Source organism: Hyperolius riggenbachi, chromosome 3 (assembly GCF_040937935.1).
Source record: "Hyperolius riggenbachi isolate aHypRig1 chromosome 3, aHypRig1.pri, whole genome shotgun sequence".
NCBI classification, from domain to species: Eukaryota; Metazoa; Chordata; class Amphibia; order Anura; family Hyperoliidae; genus Hyperolius; species Hyperolius riggenbachi.
Window position 1 is genome coordinate 175,027,591 of NC_090648.1, and position 22,902 is coordinate 175,050,492.

General features: G+C 41.7%; 1 protein-coding gene across 1 annotated transcript in view; it reads left to right on the forward strand.

Annotated features, from left to right (window-relative positions):
- LOC137563182 (ras GTPase-activating-like protein IQGAP1) overlaps positions 1 to 14,036 on the forward strand; it is a 180,306-nt gene extending 166,270 nt beyond the window's left edge. Inside the window, 9 exon segments of the mRNA XM_068275319.1 lie at positions 1,498 to 1,633; positions 2,567 to 2,624; positions 2,626 to 2,652; positions 3,818 to 4,030; positions 4,270 to 4,436; positions 5,166 to 5,253; positions 5,255 to 5,283; positions 7,591 to 7,699; positions 11,963 to 14,036. Coding sequence (XP_068131420.1) covers positions 1,498 to 1,633; positions 2,567 to 2,624; positions 2,626 to 2,652; positions 3,818 to 4,030; positions 4,270 to 4,436; positions 5,166 to 5,253; positions 5,255 to 5,283; positions 7,591 to 7,699; positions 11,963 to 12,076 — 941 coding nt within the window. The 3' untranslated portion in view covers positions 12,077 to 14,036.
- Positions 14,037 to 22,902: the final 8,866 nt, after the last annotated feature.

The window sequence follows — 22,902 nt, forward strand, 5'->3', positions numbered from 1 at the left end:
TTATTACATGGTGACATTTTTACTGTTGGCAGGTGATGTAGCTTCTGCATGCTTTTTTGGCAGTTGGAAACAGCTGTAAACAGCTATTTCCCACAATGCAACAAGGTTCACAGACAGGAAACTGCCAGGAGCACCACGATCCTCAGAGTTTCTTGTGGGAGGGGTTTCATCACAACATCAGTCATACAGCGCCCCTTTATGGTCTGTTTGTGAAAAGGAATAGATTTCTATTGGTTGACTCAAGTAAAAACATTGAGTAGAAACTCAGACCACTACTTTTAACATCCCAATATTGTTTTTTTTTCTGGTGGTCTAGTGGTTTCCCCCTCCCATACCTATATAGCTATCTCTGGTGTCTAATGGTTCTCCCATGTGGTCTAAGTCTGGATCAGGTAAGAGCGTTCTTCAAGCACCTCTGCTGCCAATACTCTGCTATAGGGGAAGCAGAGAGGGAGAGGGCCCCTAGAAGAGGGAGGGGGGTAAGAAAACTGGCCCCTTCCCTATGTCATCAAGATTTTGCTTTCGGGGGGCATTTTACAAGTTGAAAACAAAAATCTCGGTTTGAGATTTGGTTTGGGTTACTGTTCACATTATAACTACAGTTACATGTATACTGTAACTTTAGTTTTCTGTACATGCCTGAGGTGTGTCCATGTTCACGACAGGAAAGTAAACTGTAAGGGCTGGTTCACACGGACGTCTGCTGAGCTTTTGCTTGGCATTGCGTTCAAACGCCAGCGTTTAAACGCCAGCGTTTAAAAGCTAGCTTTTGAAAGCTTTTAAAAAGCGTTCAAGGCTAGCAGTTCTGGTCTCTGCTATTGTTTCCTCGCGTTTACTGCCTCTGAAAGCAGCATGTTGCAAAGACCCAGTTCCAAAGCCACTGATGACTAAACCATTGATGTGTTTCTGAAATGTACAATGTTTACAGATTTACATTGTGATTGAGATTTATGGTTTCATCACACTGGACCTGTTTAATTATCTTTCCTGTAGCTCTCAGCTAAGTTGTTTTGGTATATAAGAGGTGTGACTTATATATCCATTCTATCTTAAAGCGAACCTTAAGTCACCTAAAAAAATGAGATGAACTCACCTGGGGCTTCCCTCAGCCCCCAGCAGACGATCGGTGCCCTCGCAGCTCCGCTCCGATGTCCCAGGACCCGCCGGCGACGACTTCCGGTTTCGCCGTCACCGGCCGACAGGCATGGGAACGCGAGTGATTGTTCGCGTTCCCAGCCTGTATATCGCCCCCTATGCTGCTATTGCGGCCTCCTCCTTGCGCGTTCCCATGCCTGTCGGCCGGTGACTGCGAAACCGGAAGTCGTCGCCGGCGGGTCCTGGGACATCGGAGCGGAGCTGCGAGGGCACCGATCGTCTGCTGGGGGCTGAGGGAAGCCCCAGGTGAGTTCATCTCATTTTTTTTAGGTGACTTAAGGTTCGCTTTAAGTAGTTTATAATAATTATACTTCCTTATTTTGTTACCTTTCTACCATACAGGTGAAGGTCCGGGAGCGGGTTCAGATTCCAACAAGGAGGCGCTGGCAAAAACAGAGGTGTCACTAACTCTTACCAACAAGTTTGAAGTCTTAGGAGATGAAAATGCAGAAAAAGATGCTAAGACCATTCTCCTGAAGTAAGGAAAAACTAGTCTAACTTTTTATTTTTTTCTGTTTGGGTTACTGTTCACATTATAAAAACTTGTACAGCGTAGCAGTGCTAAACAGGTGAAATGGGCGTTAGATGCACCTGGTAGTTTTGGTTCCACTGTAGGCTGCTGTGTAATTAGTGGTTATAGCAGAACCTAGTGAGTAATTTGGGTGCCAGAGTTCACCCATATATAATCTGTGGACTCCGGATATATGCAGAGCGAAAACTGGGATCCTAACTGGCATTAACGTGTTCGGCCATATTGTAGCTGAGCAACAGGGAAGGTAATTGAGGCAAAACAGCAGAAAAATTCCCAAGGTGGCTTTTTGGAGGGGGAGAGACCAGCATGATTAATATTCTTACTACTTCTGTTCTTATCCTCATTAGCTTGCAATTTTCGAAAAAAACACTATAACAAAATCCTGACTAGAGCAGGGCAAAAGAGAAAATGTGCAAACATCAATCAATATAAAAAAAATGTGGGTGCATAACTATAAATCAGCGAGTAGTTGGTCGCCTCCAGAGACCGAGAGCATGGATAATCCACCAATTTTATACTTGAAAGACCCGGGCACCAGACCACTAGAAGTTTCACAAACTAACCTTTTTTATTGCATCTTCAGCAAGACAGACAGGAACATTACAGTGTAGACGGTCTCGCAGCTGTTTTGCGGTCTATACCCGCTTCATCAGAAGCCACAAGAAAAGTTTCCAAGCTAAAATTGGTAGCCCTTTTTAAATGTATGCTGCTAAACAATCTGCCATTGCTTGAAATCTATTATAAACCGCTAATCATGAAGGAAAACAGGCCGATTAACATGTCAGAAGTTGCAAGGCAAGGGTGTAAATATTGCCTGGCTACAACTGAGGAATTTTGTAAATACTGATTGGTGTTTTTTCTTTTTTTTTTTTCCTCAAGTACAAAACGTTTGATTGTTGATGTCATCCGATTCCAACCTGGGGAAACATTGACAGAAAATCTTGGAAACGAAGGCAACCAAAGAAACAGGTAAGAGATGAATCGGTGTCCTTTATAGCAGTAGTACAGAAGTAACGTCACTGTAGTCCCAAGCTGGTGGATCATAATTGGGGTTTTTTGTTTGAAAAGGTGGCTGCTATTCTGGTGCTCCACGTGTGTAACTAAAGAAACGCTTTAACAAAAAATAGTGTGTGTGTTGGTGGAGAGGGGGGGGGGGGGGGGGGGGGGGGGGGAATAAATCAAGACATTGCAAAGTGAAGAAGTTAAAGAGTGGGAGTTGAAATGAAATTCGCCATGTAATTCGTTCATGTTGTTTGACCCACCAAGAACCTGCAAGCTTGCTTTGCATTTGGCAACAGCCATATTTTCCCACAATGCAACGAAGTTCACAGACAGGAAACTGTCTGTCATGGTATCACCTATATAATCTATTAGAGGGAGAAAAAGTAGAGCTTTCTCATGGGAAAGAGGGTATTGCCTACTGATTGCTATGAAGTTCAGTCCTGGGTTAAAGCTCCTCTTAAGCATGCCATTACACAAAGGAATACATATCAGAAGTCGCTACAAAATAAAATCATATATAATACATGTCATAGCGTATGAAACTGTGATGGCTGTGGAGAATACTGAAATAGTTAAGTGATTAGATTGTGAATCCCTCTCAGGGACAGTTAATTGTCAAAGACAATATACTCTGTACAGCGCTGCAGAAGATGTTGGCGCTTTATACTATATACTGCAACCATTTAAATACTAAATAATAACAATAATAAAGTTAGTCGCAGCCTGCACCTTATTGCAGGGCTTCCCAACCCTGTCCTCAAGTAGGTAGTTAATCAACTCTGCTGAGACACTATTCACTTCACCTGTGCATGTTTGTGGTTTTCTGCAAAACATGCGCTGTCTGTGGGCCTTGAGGAATTGACTGGGAAGCCCTGCCTATTTTGTACCAGCCCCCTTTTACCATGGCCTCTTTGCATTTTATTTCTGGGTAACGATCACTTTTAGATTTGAGTAGTACAACAAATTTTATATCGATAGTCTTGTACAGACTCATTAGTTAGCAAGGTACATTCAAAACTCATTTGCTGACCCTTTTTATATGTAATGGTCCTATAAATTATGACCAACTCTTTACATTGGCTTGTTTGCTTTGATCCGTTGCATTATGGGACTGTTTTTTGCTTTTTCCAGGAAATAGATCATCAGAGGGCCATGCAGAGGCGAGCAATTCGAGATGCCAAGACTCCAGAGAAGATGAAAAAAGCCACATCGATGCGTCATGACAATCTGACGCTACAAGAAAAGAAAGAAAAGATCCAAGCTGGGCTGAAGAAGCTGGTAGAGCTTGGCATGGTGAATCCAGAGAGCAGATACCAGGATCTCATTAATGATATTGCCAAGGTACATACTGGTGGCCTATCCTCAGACTGGCGCCTCAGAAATGTGTCTTTTTGGAAAATGTGTTTGCCGTTTGCCTTGAATAAAACCCCATAGCTGTAGGTACTGCATGGAAAGTATAGGCGTGTACAACCCTTTTTTGGAATGAAATTGTTAGAAGATTTTGTTATGCTAAGAATGTATTTGCTGTGTACAAATATAACCTGAAATTAGGATTGATGCTTATGGCTTTTCGGCTTCAGGACATTCGTAATCAAAGGCGATATCGCCAGAGAAGAAAGGCTGAACTGGTGAAGCTGCAACAAACCCATGCTGCCCTCAGCTCCAAGGCTCTGTTCTATGAAGAGCAAGTGGACTATTACAAGAGCTACATCAAGACTTGCCTGGACAACCTGGCAAGCAAGGGCAAGTACGTAATGATTTTTTTAAATTATACTACCTTCTTTTGCCCCATACTAAAGCCTTGTTCACATCATACGTGCTGCCGTGCGCATTTCAGCAGTGCATATGTGCGACACGCACGATTGACAGAAGTATATAGACAGCACTTCTGCCGTTCCCTTCATATGCGCTGTACAGCAGTGCAATGCACTATCACACTGCTGCATGCATTTTTTAGGATGCACATCGCTAACCCATTCAGTGTGATGATTGAATTGAGCAGCATATAGCTGGCGCAGATGGCATGCGATCGTACGCATTGCGTTCCAATCACACGGCCATCTGTTTAAAATGATGTGAACGAGCACTAAAGCAAAGTACGCACGCACCAGACAAAAACTTGGCTGAGGCAAGCCTGATCGTATCCACTCTACTGCGCCGGCGCAAAGGACTTGCACAGTAGAACAGATACAATTGGGTTCTGCTATTTTCGCCTTACCCGAATGAAGAGCGTCACCCTGCCATCCCTCCCCCCCCCCCTCCCCCCCTCCATATAAGATGTCGTTAGCCTCCAGGCTAGTTATACATCTGTACAGCACTTGGCCCCAAACTGTCACCCAAAAAAATGAGTCCCGACCCCTGCGGACGTCAGGAACTGCGTGGTTTGTATGATCTTGCTTTTATTTGTGTTTTAAACATTTGCCATTTCAATAATGATGAAATGTAAGCTATTAATGTTCACCTTCATTTTGAACAGAGTGTCTAAGAAGCCAGGTGGGATGAAGAAGAGCAAGAAGATCTCTCTGAAATACACAGCAGCTCGGCTACATGAGAAAGGTGTGCTCCCTGGAAATTGAAGACCTACAAGTAAACCAGTAAGTCCCATCATCTGTAAACATTCTGTGGGACTATTATGCACAGATGCTTAATTCTGTACATTCATTTACCAAAGATTACACAGCTAAATATGTATTTATTATAATCCACCTAAAACCTAGAACTCATCAAGGCAAACCCTAATAGCAATTAGTTTAGGATAATCTGTGTATAAAAACAAAGTCCTGACTGAATACTTTTAATGTGGACCAGATGTGCTTGGAAAAAACGTGAAACTTTCTCTTTTTTGTTAATACATTTCCTATTTAAATCACCAGCAAGTAAGAAAATACTTATAAGAGCAATTATTAGCCATAATATGCCCCCCCCCCAACACATATGTAAGTAGATAAATACTTGCTCTACTTACATAACAGATATGTTGCACTGTCCACATTTTGGATTTTTTGTGATTAGTGATTTTAGTCCTGCCAGTGGCCATCTGGTATATTTGGCTCTATTCTTGAATTGCAGATGAGAGCAAATTTAGGTTCAGTCATTAGTCAAATTTTATAGCTGGCCTTCAGATTGATGTGGCAAGACATTCGATGACGACAATTCTAGAGTTGACCGCTTCCTGCCAGCCAGTCAGTTTGCGCAGCTGTAGAAAACAACCATGACCTATGCAGCTAATTATCATCATGGATTAAGGAAAAATACCTGGAATGCCTATGCTGAAAAAGTAAAGCAACACAAAGTGTTGTCTGGGGATTACTTACCTCAGGATGGGGAAGCCTCTGGATCCTAATGAGGCTTTCTCTGTCCTCCTGTGTAGATCTGATCCAGCGCTGGCAGCCCCGAAAATCCACCAACAAACGTGCAGGCACAAAAATTATCTTTGGTATAGAGCACAGGCGCAGTACCAGCTACCCCTTGGGCTCCAGCAGAAATAGCCGAGTCCGATTTGGGTCCACTCTAGTGTGCAGGTGTCTCCTGTGCAGCACTGATCCAGAGCTGGGACACCTGGGACAGCAGCAGATGGCAGTATTCACTTCCAAGATCCAGCACAGGTCAAGTACCAGCTTCCCCCTCTGGCGGCAATAGCCAAGCCCAAATGGGTCCGCTTAACTGCGCAGTCGTCTCGGCTATTTCCACTGGAGCCGAGGGGTAGGTGGTACTGCGCCTGCACTGAATCTCAAGGGTAATTTGTGCTTGCACATTTGGCGGATTTTCGGGGATGCCAGTGATTGGATCAGGGCTACACAGGAGGACGTGGAAGCCTCATTAGGATCCGGAAGTTTCCACTTCCTGAGCCAAGTACCCCATAGGGGTACTTTTTTTTTCCTTACATGATCTGTTTAAGCCTGTAAGCCTGGTGCACATGCTCAGCAGCAGCCTGCACAGCTTTACAAGGTATATTTCCAAAGCTAATGCTTACAATTTACACTAATCAACATGATTGCTTTGAGAATTGGCCTTGTTTCATTTGGAGTGTCCTTGGGTGTTCACACGAACAATGGTTTTAGTGGTGTTGCAAAGGATAAATTCTCTGCCTGCCCTCAGATCCGTGTTTGGACTGAAAGGTCATTCTGATGGTGAAAAATACAAATCTAACTAGTAGTGCTGATGATTCTCCACTTTAGTCAGTATTCAGGTTTTGACAACAACGTGTAGCTTTGTGGAGTAGATCATTCTGGAGAACTGCAGTACATCTTCAATCTTCATACCTGACATTTGTTTACGTGATCATTGCTGCGTTGCCTTTTCTCTAGTTTTCTTCTTGTGAGTTTGAGAAGCAGCCTTTTCTGCTAGCGAGTGCACCTGCTGCCTGACAGCCATCTGTGCTATGAGAGGATTGCCTAACGCATACTCCCTTCCCTTGAGCAACTCCCTTCCCCTGTAAGCCACAGTAGCTTCCCTCTGGGTATTGCATCACTGCACACGCTCCTCTGCCTGATTCTCACCTAGTTTTTGTGTGTTTTACCATTCCTCTTTCTCCAACTGCGCTAAGCTATTAACATTAGTCTTGCTGTAATAAAAACATCACCTTTCCACAAGCTCAGCCACGGAGAGTCATGATGAAGTTGGTAATCCCACCTGCGTAATCAGGCCATGTATAATGTGTCACTTATTCTGTCTGCAGTGGTGACTTTATAAGAATTTCACCTGTCACATTAAGATTTAAGCGTTCTGCCCTCACAAGGTGACATCCAAGAGCATAAGAAAGGGAGTGCCAGTATTTTATGCTAGGTGCAGAGTTTCGCTGCTGTCACTGCAGGCCTGTATTAACAACATGTAGTGTTTCTTCCTGCCGAGGTTTCTGGCAGACACACCTTGACTGCTACTGTCATCTTTTGTCACCGCAGGTTCAAAAATGTGATCTTTGAAATCTCTCCACTGGAGGAAGTTGGTGATTTTGAAGTGAAAGCCAAGTTCATGGGTGTTCAGATGGAGACCTATAATCTGCATTATCAGGTAATCTGGATGCTGTCTGTCGATGGGTAATGTATACAGGCTTCTTGATAAATTAATTAATGAACTTTCCACATATAGCAGATGCACACTTCGTTATACTGTATGGACAGTCTGCCTTATGCCGCATACACACCATGCAATTTTTACTTCAGACTCTACTTCCAATTGAGAAAAAGATTAGATCAGGCAAAAAATTGTACAGGATACAGATTGCCAGCAACCAATTCCAGCTTGAAATCTATTTCTGTCTCATTCGGAAGCAGACTGGACAGGCTGGAAAATATCATCCCTTTAGCTGGCTGTATCAATCAAAATACTGGCCATCATTCCAGGTGCATGTCCTTTTGATAAAATAATCGGAAATGTCCTCCGATCCAATCGGATCATGTGCTGCATTTTTGTACTAACAGCTGTGAGCATACTGTATGTACAAACCACTGTGAGCATAGATTTAGCCCCTGGCACAGATGCACTAATGTACATTCCTATTAACATGCAGCCAGAAATTAGGTGCTCAAACTGAAGTTTGGCTGGGCATCATGTACTGATGGAAGAGGGGAAGGAGATCATTATACAGGGTGGGCCATTTATATGGATACACCTTAATTAAATGGGAATAGTTGGTGATATTAACTTCCTGTTTGTGGCACAGTAGTATATGTGAGGGGGGGGGGGGGGGGGGGGGGACTTTTCAGGGTGGGCGGTGACCATGGCGGCCATTTTGAAGTTGGCCATTTTGAATCTAACTTTTGTTTTTTCAATAGGAAGAGGGTCATGTGACACATCAATCTTATTGGGAATTTCACAAGAAAAACAATGGTGTGCTTGGTTTTAACGTAACTTTATTCTTTCAGGAGTTATTTACAAGTTTCTGACCACTTATAAAATGTGTTCAATGTGCTGCCCATTGTGTTGGATTGTCAATGCAAGGCCTCTTGCACACTGCAAATCACAAATCTAATTTGCCATTCCGATTTGTGATTTACGATTCTGATTTTCCCTGGATGCTATCAACACAAGAAGAAAAAACTCAGGACGCTGGACCGATTAAAAATAGTCCTTTAAAGAACAAGCGACACCCACGCGCACCTAGAAATAAAAAACACATATAAGTAGATAAATACTACTTCTACTTACATAACAAATGTATTGTGCTATCCACGTAATGATTCCTGTGAATTTTATAAAGGAAAAGCAGAAAATCCTATTGCAGGCAGTGGCCATTTTGCCAAGCTAATGCTGACATCATATCCTTCCTGACTCTTGTTTTCCGCCCTCCCTTCTCTTGCTCATTGTGTATTCATTAGCTGCCCTCCTCCCAGAGTCTTCAGGCACTCCCACTGAGGTGTATACTAACAACTGCACTGTCTTTTGTTATTTACACATCAATTACTGAGTCACCTCAGCCTTGCTTGTAAACACAAGTAATCAGAGGGTGTTTCTGATAAGCAGATAGACAGGGAAATAAATGGAAGAGGAGGAATACATTATAGATAAAAATAACTCCCAGCATTCAACTCTTTGACACCGTTTGGCACTAGGGCCAGTACTCCTAAAGTATGTGATAACTACAAACCATAACAGCAGAAAAGGTTTTGCAAGTTTTGAATGCAGGATTAGCATCTTTATCACTTAATACACTCAGGCCTGGTGCACACCAGAGGAGTTTTTCTGAGCGTTTTTTGAGTTTTTAAATCTGCTGCTAATGTTATCCTATGTGTCTGTGCACACTGGAGCAATGAGGTTTTGTAAAAAAAAACAAAAACACATAGCATTACATTGGGAAGAGCTTTTGAAACCTCTAGCGTTTGGGCGCTAGAGGTTTCAAAAGCTCTTCCCAATGTAATGCTATGGGGTTTTTTTACAAAACCTCATTGCTCCAGTGTGCACAGACACATAGGATAACATTAGCAGCAGATTTAAAAACTCAAAAAACGCTCAGAAAAACTCCTCTGGTGTGCACCAGGCCTCAGACCAGTTGCTGTTGAAATTTTAGTTTTATGGTGACAATACTGCTTTAAGCACTTGTAAAATGAGAGCACACTGTAATGATGAAAAACATTTTTAATAAAAAGCTATTGGAACTGAGCTTTACCATATCAAAAGTTAAAGCGGACCCAAACCAAACTTTTTCTTTTTATTTAAAATATTTAGTTGCACCACTTTGACACATACCGTACAAAGATAAACACTCCTTCAAGCCTATGAGCATTTCAGTGCATGCTTTTCACCCTTCTCTTTTTCATAACTAGGGTTATACAGGTGGCAGCCATTAGCAATTTCTCCTTTGCCGGACACCACCTACTCCACCAGTTTGCCGGATTCTATCCCGGCAAATTGAAAGGAAGGGAGAGGGGTTCCTCCAATAAATGTAAAAATATTTTATATTTGTCATCATGCAGCTGAAAAAAGGCTGCTATTTATTATTATAATTTAGAAAATAGATTTTATTTCTGAAATCTTGTACTTTTAATTTGGGTCCACTTTAAGGTGGCCATACATCTGGCTATTTTGTGGCCGATCAGCCATCTGATTCAATTATCATCAAATCAGAATAAAATGTTTGCCGCAACTAGCATGCCCCACGATTCAACCGATTTCAGGCCAAAATCAGATGAATGTAACAATCGAGCAAGCTGGAAAATCTCGGTTTGACGTGGTCGATCAGGTGTGCAGCGGTAATTGTGACCGCCGAACGCAACAGAACCCCTTGTCGCTGTCCTCCCCTCTCCAAATGTTAATATACCCCCTCCCCCCCCCCCCCCCCTGGTACCTGTGCATTCAAATAGCTCACATGACCTCACACACGCCATTGCTATATGCAGAATTTGCGTGTGACAAGAATGCGGAACAGGAGCACCTGGACACGAAGCGAAAGCTGGACAGGTAAGATATTTAATGCGCGGGGGTCAAATTAACATTTGGGGTGCCAGTGTTGTCACAAAGCTGATTCCTGAAGGATTGTGTGCTGAAATTGATCGGGAATCTGCCTGAGGTGTACGGGGCTGCCCACAGATCTCTCTTTGATCAGATTCTATCAGAGAGAGATCTGTCTTTGTCGATCTGCCCATACATTCCTAGATGTATGGGCACCTTCATTTTTTGTGATTGAAGTAAAATTTTACTCATTTTCTGAATAACCTGTTGCCTGGATAAAGGAGAACAGACATTCTGGGTAGCGTGACCTAGGCAACAGGAGACAGACCTCTCAGTTCCTTCCAGTCCCATTGGAGATCAAGCTGCCTATACGTTAATGTAGCGGCCGCGCGCGCCACTTACAGCGATTGCGTGTAACTTAAAGTGGATCCGAGGTGCACTTTTACTCATTGCATAATTGTGTTCCTTTCCTATTGTTTATAGGGCATTCCTCAAGCCAAATACTTTTTTGTTTTTGTTTTAATACTCTAATTACCTATAAACTAAACAAGCCTCGCCCAGAGGTTTCAGAGAGCCTTGGCAGTAGCAAGGGTTCATGGGAGCTCAGTCTGGGCAGGAGGAGGAGGTGTTACTAGCCATTGATTTCAGAGGAGGAGGGAGGATTCGTTTTTTTTCACAGGCTTAGTGCTCAAGATACAGATAAGCCTGCCTCTGTGTAATTTTACAAACAACATGGCTGCTGTCATTGTATCACAGGAAGAAATAATAATTTTCTATTAAAGCTGTTTGCAGCTAGATTTGCGGTGTAAACTATCTAAACGTTAGATAAGATATATAGACAAGTTACTTGTTATAGTTAGTTTTTCATCTCAGATCCGCTTTGAGTGCACAATATGCTGCTCGTAACGCGCACGCGCTAGAATTAACTCGTGCTGTGTCATAATCAAGGCCATAATCTTTAAAGAGCTGTGGAATCAGTTCTTTAGTGTTGGCATGAAAATTAAAGAATACCCTTCTACCAGTACTGGTTCTTAAATGTTTTTCTTAGCTAACAAAATATTAAGGCCTACCTACACTGTTAACAGTAAATACCTAAATACAATATAGATTCAGGCACGGATTGCCACAGGTAGTGAAAAAGGACTTTTTGTAAGAAAAACATCTGTAGAAGGCTATTTGCATTTCTCTGGATCATCTGGAGTTTGAGGACACTGGTTAAAGTTGATAGTCTTGTATCCATATTTTTCCCCTCATCAGTGTTACTAATATAATAATTATATAACAGGAGCTTCTTTGTAATGTGAATGTGAGCTGTACTTGTAGCTGTATAGTGCTATACAAAGTGTACAGCTTCCTGATTCTTCTGCTTGATGTCTCTAACCACAGGATCTGCTCCAGCTGCAGTACGAGGGCGTTGCGGTTATGAAGATGTTTGACCGAGCAAAAGTCAATGTAAACCTTCTGATCTTCCTTCTAAACAAGAAGTTCTATGGAAAGTAAAGTCCGAGGAGCCTCCAGATTGGAGAAACTGGCGGGACGGCGGCCTTCCTGCCACCCATAAACATGACAGCTATAAAACTGCTCCAAATGCTTGTGTACATGTTAAAAGCTGTGCAGCCACACTCTGCAAGTACTGTACTCTGATGTCATCCGCAATACAGAGGTGACTGCAGTGCTTCCTCCATAGTATTCAGTGAGGAAAATGTGATGAATCTCTGAGGTGTCTGAACATAGGATATAACTGGTCTGGCAGAGTCTCTGCATACATAGAGACCTATTATGAAATGTATTTTTTAATGTAGATTTTAACAATGTTTATAGTATTTTCCAGGATCACCATGTGCTGGCTGTTTTTAACCAAGGACGTATACGATCCATATTGAATAGTGCAGGCACTTTTTGCTTTAATGGCTGGAATTTTCCAATGCACAAATTTGTCCATGTTACAGTATCCATATAGCTTATTTATACATACCGATCTGCTTTATTTAGCCAATCTGCTTCTGCGGTTTTATTTTGGGGCTGCTGTCAGAATTTGATCAGCATTGTTAGTGTGATCAGCCATAAAGTCCTCTTATTATTTGTCATAACCTCTCAAGCTGAACTTTTTAAGCCAGATAATGGAAGATTTTATTTATGTACTTTTTTAAAGAGAAGAACAGTTGCACTATTGCTGAGTGTTGTCCTCTTATGCAACAGTTCCGAATAGGATATAAGGGTTTCCCCTTTAAGTATACTTCTAGCTCATTCAATTCAAGTGTTTCTGTTCTAAAAAAATGTTGCCAAACTGGAATTAAACTCCAGGCAATCTCCCTTTGTTTCCTAAAAGGTGAACCTCTGCCATTTTCACTGCAGTTTACTTTGGATGCATTCCTTCATTTTTTGCATAGCTTAGGATTTTCAGTAGTATATATTATTATGGAACGGTTTAAAGGGTATTCCCGGTATGGTAGGTAAATGTTCAGTTTCTCATAGGCAAGCTGTATCTCTCAGGAAGACGTTGCTATAGGACATAACGAGAGATGATTATGGAACCTAATCTACAAGATTGATTACTACAAATGCCATTTGTGTCACACTTATACATGGATTTCTACTTGGAAAATGTATGTCGCTTATCCAATGCAAGGAAATCACATTTGTTAAACACTATCTGTCTGCTTGTATGAATAAAAATGAATACAGTGTTCCAAATCCATGCTGGTTAGCCTAGAGCCTGGTAGACAAGTAATATAGTAGGCCATGCTCTTGTAAAGCTTGTCTGTAGACCTGCATGAGGAGAGGACACAATAGCAATCAACCAAAAGTAAACTTCTGACTTGCTTTAGCGCTATTTTCCTATGTTAGGTTGAGCAGGACTAGACATTTGATTGTGTCATAAGTGATCACTTCAGGTGACAGTAATATCATATCTGCACAGATTTAAGCATATGTGCAGATGAACATTCCATTCTGTCTCCTATTTTGGCTTTTCTGGGCCCAGTATGTTACATGTGTGCTAAATGGCTGTATGATGAGCACAAGTGCCAATACTCAGCAACACCTTAGGTGAAGCCTGGACATACCTGGAATGGTTTTGGGTTGTCCACAAGCCCCCTAAGGCAGTGGAGGTGATTTACTAAAGCATCCTAATGCTGTGTTTACATCACACATGCGATAACATACAGGGATGGATTGATGGTTCGCTAGTATGACTGAACATTGTACTGAGCACCTTACAGCTCCTCACCACTCCTTTCCTTTAGTAAGTCACCCCCTCTAAGCACTGAACATTTAGCTCCAACATAAAGAACCCATTCCTGTGTAGTAGACACTTGTAGCCAGCATGGCCAGGTGGAGGGGAATAGGTAGCGAGACAGTCAATCTAGGCCTGGCAGATCTCAAGTTGTCCTGATCCAGATGCTGAAAATATTGCCTTTTGTAAATGAAAACCCAAATATATATATATATATATATATATATATATATATATATATATATATATATATATATATATATATATATATATATATATATATATATATATATATATATATATAAATTTTTTTTTTTTTTTAGGAAAATGTTTTATATTCATAAAGATATGTATATTGTTCATTGTTAAAAAAAAAAAAAATTGACAGTGTGACCTAGGGGACACGCGGACAATAAGTAACATTTTGCCATTTATTTAATATGTATGGAAAGAAAATCTAAGAAAAAGGGATCTCGCGTATCCTTCGCTGCAAAGCTTTTATTATGTGATGAATATACATTATTCAGATCTATGTCTTTGAGAGTTTAGAAATAATGCTCCTTCTTTATTTGCCAGCCTCTAGGCAGTAATAGGAATTAAGATGTATGTATTTGTCTCCCCACTGTGGGCAGCATGGAAAACTGCAGGATACACCAAGTGACTAGAATAATCAGGTAGATCTATAGGATAATTAAACTTGGTGGCAATTCGTCACCATGGAGTTTATTTTGTTATTTATTGGGAGGCACACTATCCTAACAGCAAAGATTTATAACAATTCTATTTTTTTTTTATTCAGATTTGTTCCCTTTTTGGTAAACGGGGTTGCCTGCCTGTATCTGTATTTTGATTAGCTGAATAAAAACAGAATTTGCCTCTGTTGTGCTGGCATTTATTTGCGTTCTCCAAATATACACAACATAATGGAGGGTTAAACTGGAACCTTACAAAACACTTTATTTTTTTTAAGTTTTGGACTGAGCTTCAAAGCACTGTCAGGATTTTATTGCCGTCTTCATCCCTGATGGAGAAATCCCCTGCAGGTTTTGCAGATGGACACATGACAGGAAGTGAAGGGACTTCTCCAGCGGAGACAGTGGAAAGCAGAGAGAAGTTTGTGCTCTTCCCTGCTCTTTTAAAGCACACCTGAAATAAGAGGTATATGGAGGCTAACATGTTTATTTCCTTTTAAATAATACCAGTTGCCTGGCTGCCCTGCTTGATCATCTGCCTCTAATGCTTTTAGCAATAGACCCTGCATAAGCAGACAATGATATTAGCAGGGCTGTCAGGTAACTGGTATTGTTTAAAAATAAATGTCAACCTTCTTATCCCTCTTACTTCCAGTGTCCTTTAAAGTAACTGCTCACTCTACTTCATTGCTTTCTTGTCACTGGTAAAACACCAAAGGTGGGTAAAACACTAAACTTTATGGATACCTGCTTATTCTTTGTCGTAATACACTTGGTGGCCTCTCATTGTGGCTGGCTTCCTCAGTGTCCTGTTACTGTTGCACCAGTTCACAGCTCTGACTGCTTCCAAAGTGAAGCGCGTGAAGTGCCCTTGTGGATCGTGCTTCCAAATGGCTGTGCAGAGGAGCCATGGCTAAAAGCCTCCTGACCATGCGTAGTTCGAAAACGTTGGTAACCATGCATGCCCAGTACTCTCCCAGTTGCAGATTGGTACAGACGTGCAAAAGCATGGACAGAATGGGGTCTACTGTGGCAACATGGAGGGGGGCGGGAATAATAAGGGGCCACGGCCACCAAGTGTCTGCCAACATAAAGAATAAGCAGGTGTCGGCAATGTTTACACTTTTCGCCTGATTTAAGGGACTCTTTTTGATGTAAACATGAATAAAACGTACAACACTCCGAACCCTGTATAAAAAAAAACACAATATATACTCTAGACAGCAGAGTTCCCCAACCCTGTCCTCAAGGCCCACCAACAGTACATGTTTTGCAGGAAACCACAAACATGCACAGGTGAGGTCATTAGTGTCTCAGCAGAGCTGACTAACTACCTCTGGACTTCCACAAAACATGCACTGTTGGTGGGCCTTGAGGACAGGGTTGGGGAACTCTGCTAGAGTAAGGCCATGTTCCCATTGTGAGTGCGTCCGTTCGGCGCAGACCAGTTCATTGTCTGCTCTGTTTTAGGGCTTGTTTCCACTAGAGCGAATCTGCATGCGTTTTCTGCATGCAGATTCGCATAACCAATATAAATGGATGGGGCTGTTTCCACTTGTCAGAAATCCTGTCTGGTTTTGTGTGCAGGAAAAATCTGCACGGCAGAGCCATCAGAATTCACACACCGCAAGGCGGTGTGCGATTCACATACAATGCATTTAAAACTTAAATACTTTGGTCACATAATGAGAAGACTGGATTCTTTGGCAAAATCCTTAATGCTTTGAAAAACTGAGGGCGATAAAGGCTAAGATGGATATGTGAAGCCATGGACATGCCTATGCAGCTGAATGAAGCATTGGTTGGCAGAGACCTGTGTCCTGCAGGAGGAGGAGGAGTCTGTTATTTACAGGTTTAAGATGGTCACCTGCAGCTGCGCCCAAGTTCATAGGCTGGGAATTGTTCCCAAGTTCATAGGCTGGAAATTGTTCCGAAGTTCTTCACTCCAGGCTGCAGAGAGCGTGTGTGTGTGTCAGTGTGTGTGTGTCAGATGGAACATGGTGCTGTGTGAAAGTAACAGAGTAAACTGGATATTGCGTTATTATGCAGAATGCCCGCTTACAACAGTAGCTGAATGTGACTGGGAGAAACTGTGATTTTCACACAGATGACAAGACTTTGGGCCTGGGGCAGGTAAGATAACTGTATACTCAATTAGTTGAAAAACAGGTTTTTTAATTATATGTTATCCCAGAGTTTAGTTCCCTGTGAAGAGGACTGATTTATTCCTCTTTAAGTGGAATTTAATTGAAGAGCTTTTTTTTTTTTTAAATAATTTTTGTTACATAAAGGTAGGAAGGTTTAAACCGCCAAGTTGTAATTGCTGTCTGTGTTCCCACTTGGGGGATTTTTCTTCACTTTCTGTCCACAGGCAGGTTGACGTCCCAGCTAGATTGATGTTTTGATGAAAAAATTACCAAGCTGGGATTTTTCCATCTTTTGAGATTTCCTCTAATTTCCTGCAGGGTGTATAGACAGGAGTAGGGACACTTTTCCGCTTGTAGTGATCTGCCTAAAAAAAAATAAATGTTTGAAGCCATTTTGCCAATCACAATGCGCACCGTGATAAACATGTAAATCATGGTGCTCATTTTTCACTACCACAATTCATTTTTTCCCAAATCGCCGGCTCTCAGCACAATCGTACTCTGTTCCCGACAGATTAATCATAGTGAGTGGAAAGAGTAGCAGCTTGCGCGATTGCAAACGCAGCATGATTGACATTGTGCTTACAAGTGGAAAATGGAATCTGAAGTGAGAGGGTGACCTATTTCTGTTCAAACCATGCACTTTTGCCTGGCTGTCCTACTGATCCTCTGCCTCGAATACATGCAGATCAGATGTTTCTCACTGAAGTCTGACTGGCTTAGTCATATGCTTTTTCCAGCTGTGTGATGCAGATATCCCTGCAGCCAATGAGATCAGCAGAACTGCCCGGCAACTGGTATTGTTTAAAAGGAAATAAATATGGCAGCCTCCATATCCCTCTCAGGTCAAATGTACTTTAAGGGAAGTCTTCCTAGTGAGGACAGCCACTCTAGAGGAACTAACAAGCTAACACATCATTGCATTCCAGTGGTTCTGGAGGCATGTTTAGCTCAAAGGGACAATTTACATATTCAGCAGTGATGCATTGTGGGACACCTCATATGCTCAATCCAACCCGAATAATCGCAAATAACTTCTGTTTTAAGAAGGCAAAATTATATTCTAGAGAAAAAGTGTCAACGTACTCTTTGATATTAATACTATAGTATTATTCAAGTGTTACAAATAGCTTTGGGTCCCTAAGGGTAACTATACAGTGTGGTTATCAGTTCATCTTGTGAGTGATGCTCTGTGTGTGAGGAGAAATTGACTTACAGTTGCAGTCAATATACAAGGAACAATGGCCGTACTGTAAACAACCATGTTCAGCAGCTGCCAACTTTTAAACACGGAAATTTTCCAACATGATGGATTTTTTCCAGCGATTAAACAAATTACTTCATTTAAAATTTTCTCATATGAAACTAGTTTCCAAGAATCTCATGCAAACCCGTGCCTGTTACCTTGTGACACCTTGTTGTGTTCATGCTATAAATATCAGTGCTGCTGTGGCCAGCACCAGTCAGAATTGGGGAGCTTTACCTGGCCGTACATCAAACTAAAATTACAGTAAAAGAAGTGAACAAGGCTGGAGAAGTGTTTTGGCAAGTGAGGTAGCTGTCAGTGCAGGAATGGAAGAATGGGCCTATGAAATGATTCTGCTTGCAGCTCTTCCTTACTTTCATGACTTATATTGGCTGATAATCAAGGCAATACCTAATAATCAAGAAGTAACTTATAATCACAGTAAAATTGCCGTAATCACAATTTAAAAAAACAAACTTGATCCTGATGATTTTACCACAATTTTAATGTACAATAATGGGATCGGTTTTTTTTCCCATCGCTGATGGTCAGTGTAGCTCAGGCCTCATAAAGATGAAATATCTTGTTTTTCGGTTAAAATCATAGATGGTATCTCAGGACTCGTGATCACTGAAATCTGTGTCAGACACATGTGATAATTAGTTTTCTCTCTGCTGCTGAAAGCGTGTAATAGTTGAATGCATTGGACTGGGTATAAAAACCTTAGATATTTCACAAAAACTCAAGCTTGATCAATGTATACTGTTAAAAGATGTGTGGCCGACTCCGAGCACACGTGGGTTTGTGCAGATAAAGGCAAAATGAGTATGGTTTCTTCCAGACTAAACATCGTATTAAGAGAGCAGCTGCTAAAATGCCATTACAAAGCAGCAAACAAGTATTTGAAACTGCTGGTGCCTCTGGAGTCCCACAAGCATTCAGATGTAGGATCCTTCAGAGGATTGCAGTTAAGCATAAATCACCTATTTGGCCACTCCTAACAAATGCTCACAAGTAGAAAACGTCTGCAGTGGGCCCAGAACTACATGAAGACTAATTTTCATACATTCTTGTTAACTGATGAGTGACGTGCAACCCTGGGTGGATTGAGTGGTGGACAAGACTGCAGTGTCAGAAAGGAGTTGAAGTCATGTTTGGGCGGGAATCATGGGGAGAAAGCTGGTCGGCCCATTTGTGGTCTCTGAAGGTGTAAAAATGACTTCTGAAAAGTATGTGTAGTTTCTGACTGACCACTTTCTTCCATGCTACAAAAAGAACCGTGCTTTCCGTAACAAAATCATCTCCATGCATGACAATGCACCATCGCATGCTGCAAGGAATACCTCTAAATCATTGCCTGCTATTAGCAGGAGAGAAACTCATGGTGTGGCCCCCATCGTTCCCTGACCTTAATCCTATTGAGGATATTTGGAGCATCCTCAAAAGAAAGATCTATGAGGGTGGGAGACAGTTTACATCCAAACAGCAGCTTTGGGAGGCAGGGCCAGTCCTCTCATGAAGCAAGGTGAAACACTTCCATCAGGTGCAGAGATTATTGTGTTGAGCTGCAGCATGTCATGTCTCAAGTTGTTGCACATGCTCCCTTGATGAATGAGAACATTACATGAAGCAGAGCAGATCACTCCAAATTGGGGAGGGGGGGGGAGAGCATTCTCACAAGTTTGCCAGATGCAAGAATTTTTAAACTGCTATCAAATAAGGGGTCCTATGTTCATATATAACTTGACCTGATTAGATGTTTTTGATTGAATTAGTTTTTGATTTCAGTAAATATGATTTCCTAATGCTGCTAATTCAACAAATGACCACTTTTGGTTCTTTACTACCTATAAAATGTTGTGAAACTGTTGTGTGTAATAATTTGGAACCGTGCATTTTAAGTTTTTTTTTTTTTTTTCTTTACTCTTGAAAAACATACCGTTATCAGTAAGTTTTATGCAGTAACATTTGAATTTTACTCTGATTGATGACTCCACTTGCTTTGACTATTTAGGAAAATCACAGAAAAATATAATTTGCCTAATAATTTGTAACAATGTACTTGTGTCCTGGATACCTTTAGAGCCCAGTTATATTTCTCCTGTCATTTTTAAACTAATCCAATGGAAAGAAAAAGCAAAGGCACCACTCCTTTAAGTCCCCTTATTGGCGATGTGGTTATACACAGACAGCGGGGAGGGTGAAAAGAGTCGCTTCTTCAGATGCAATAACTACAGTCTGGGCCACCCCCCCCACCACCCATCTGTGTATACCTGCATCTTAAAGGAGCGGTGCCTTTGCTTTTTCTTTCCATTGCTTTAGTAACTATTGAAAGGAGCACGCCACCTGGGATCCTAGCTGATGCAAGCACTGTCCTCCAGCCGCATCCTGGTGCCGGTAATCTATTCTCCTGCACTGGGATTTTTAAACTAGCACCATAAAACTAACAGTTGGAGAAGGCATAAAGCATTTAGGGGAGCTAACAGTCCTTATCACATACACTGAGGAAGGAAGAATAAGAATACCGTCCACTTCCTGTGACCAGAAATAGAAAAATTAATTTACCGGTAACAGAGAGCTGGAAGGTCTTGTCACTCATATATTAGAAACCCTGCTTTTAGCAGTAACTAACGGTATGTAGTATACAGGTTTTCACTCCAATTAATTTTTTTTATTTTTTTTTTGCAACACTTACATGTTTATAAACTGATTTTATATTCTTTTTAATAACATTACAACTTTTGTATAAAAAGCTTTTAAAGGACATTTGAACCATTACTAAGGTAAGCGCTGCGTAATATGTTGGCGCTTTAAAAATACAATAAATAATAATAATAATAATAATTACTGACTTTCTTTAGAGCGTGCTACTCTCCTGGTTGTGCTGTTGCTCACTGCCTTTTCTACCCTTTGAATCAGTGACCTTTAACATGTATGCAGATGATGTGTTCTGACTCCACAAGCTTATCCTGGGAGTTTACACAGAAAGTTCTGCAGCCAAAGCATTACAGCCGGGCAATTGGTATTTTAAAAGGAAATAGAGATAGCAGCCTCGATGTCTGTCTATTTAGGTATGCTTTAAAAAAAACACTTCAGAAATTGTAAAACCTGGCAATGTAATGTAAAAAATGCAGCCACCTGTATTGACCTGAGGCAGCTTCTACTAACCTCTAATGGAGTCTCCCAACTCCTCCCAGCAACTAATGGAGCTTCAGGCGTTCTACAAGCTGCCTTTAAAACACGTACTTGTGATGAGGGTGGAGTAATGTCGTCCAGCCTAAATTCATTGGAAAACATTAATAATCTTAACATTTTGGCTTGGGTTTATTTAATAACTGTTAGGTGTTAAGTTTGTATCTAGTGTTTGTGTGTAACCATAGCTAGCCTTTGACCTGAGGGACCCGAGCGGTCGCTCAGGGCGCCGGCTTCCAAGGGGGCACCTAGAGCTGGCTACCTATACTGAGGGCACTAACACCTGGCGACCTATACTGGTGTCACTGGCGCCTGGCTGCCTATGGGGGGGGGGAGACCTACACCTGACTTCCTATACTGGGGGCACCTATGCTTGGCTACCTATATTGAGGGAACCTACACATGAGATCCTATACTGGGGGCACCTATACCTGGCTAGGCTACCTACCTATATTGAGTCTGAGGGCATTTTTTTTTGGGGGGGGGGGGGGGGGCGACACGCACTGTGGCTATAATGTGTGGTGAAAATTGTCAGTGCTGTGCTTTCATTCCAAATTGGGAGGGGGGGGGATCTAACTGTCCCAGTTTTTGTTAATATTCCTGAAAGTTTCTAGCCTTCATGTTTAAGTGTATACAGGATAATGCACTCCATTCCATCCATTGTGTGGTTATTAGTAATTTTCTATTCTACAGATGTGATGTGTCACAGAGATCTGAGCTTTTGGTGAGATATGTCACGACTCCAAAAAGGTTGGGAATCACTGTCCTAGGTAATTCAGGAGAAAAGATGAATTGCATATGGGCCTGTGTGTGTGTGTACAGGTGCGAAGGGGATGGGGGGGCACCAGAATCAGATTTCACTCAGGGCGCTGTGAAACTTAGGGCCGGCCCTGTGTGTAACTCCTGAAGATAATGATCACTTTACCGCAAATCAGAGCCTCAATATGTATCACCTGATCAAACCAGTCACATGGTACACATAAGTAACACTCTTAGTACACCTTGCTTGCAATGTGCTTGACAATAGTAAGACCACTTTCACACTGCCATGCCACGTTAGACAATATAATCGCAAAACAAACGCTATACGATTGTATTCTGCTGGGACTTTACATCGGTGCATTAGCAGTGCAGTGGAATCCCTATGACCACATATGCATTTGCAGTTGCAGTGAAGAATACTTTTCATGTTTCACTGTTTGTGCCACGAGTGTTTAATGCGCAGTGACTTTTCTTCTCTGTTAATGTTTTTGTTTAGGTTCTTTCCCCACCAATAATATACTGAGGCAGATCCAGCTTTATACAGGAAGCAGTCTTTAACCTTTATTATTATTTTGTATTTATATCGCAAGTGAAATATGGTCGAGTGTTAGTCGAGGAGCAGAAATGCAGACCAAACCAACAAGTGTTGATTCTGATAATACCTTTAATGACTTTATTATACATGGTTTTATTGCAAGCTTTCTGACCCAGTTCTGTATAATGCCTGAAGAAGAAACGTAACATTTCAAAAGCTTGCAATAAACCATGTACAGTTAGTACAGTTTCTGGCCTAAATTGTTCACAGGGCGAGTGTGTCAAAAGGCTCGAGAACGCTATTTGTGTTTGCAGCCCCCAGTATGAGTTAGCCAAGTGTCCCCTTAGTATAAGCCGCCCCAGTATTGGTGGCCAGATATGCCCCAGTATAGATAGCCAGGCATAGGTGCCCCCAGGATAGGTAGCCAGGTACAGGTGCCCCCATATAGGCAGACAGACATACTGTAGGTGTCCCCAGTATAGGTAAGCAGGCAAAGGCGCCCCCAGTTTAGGTAGCC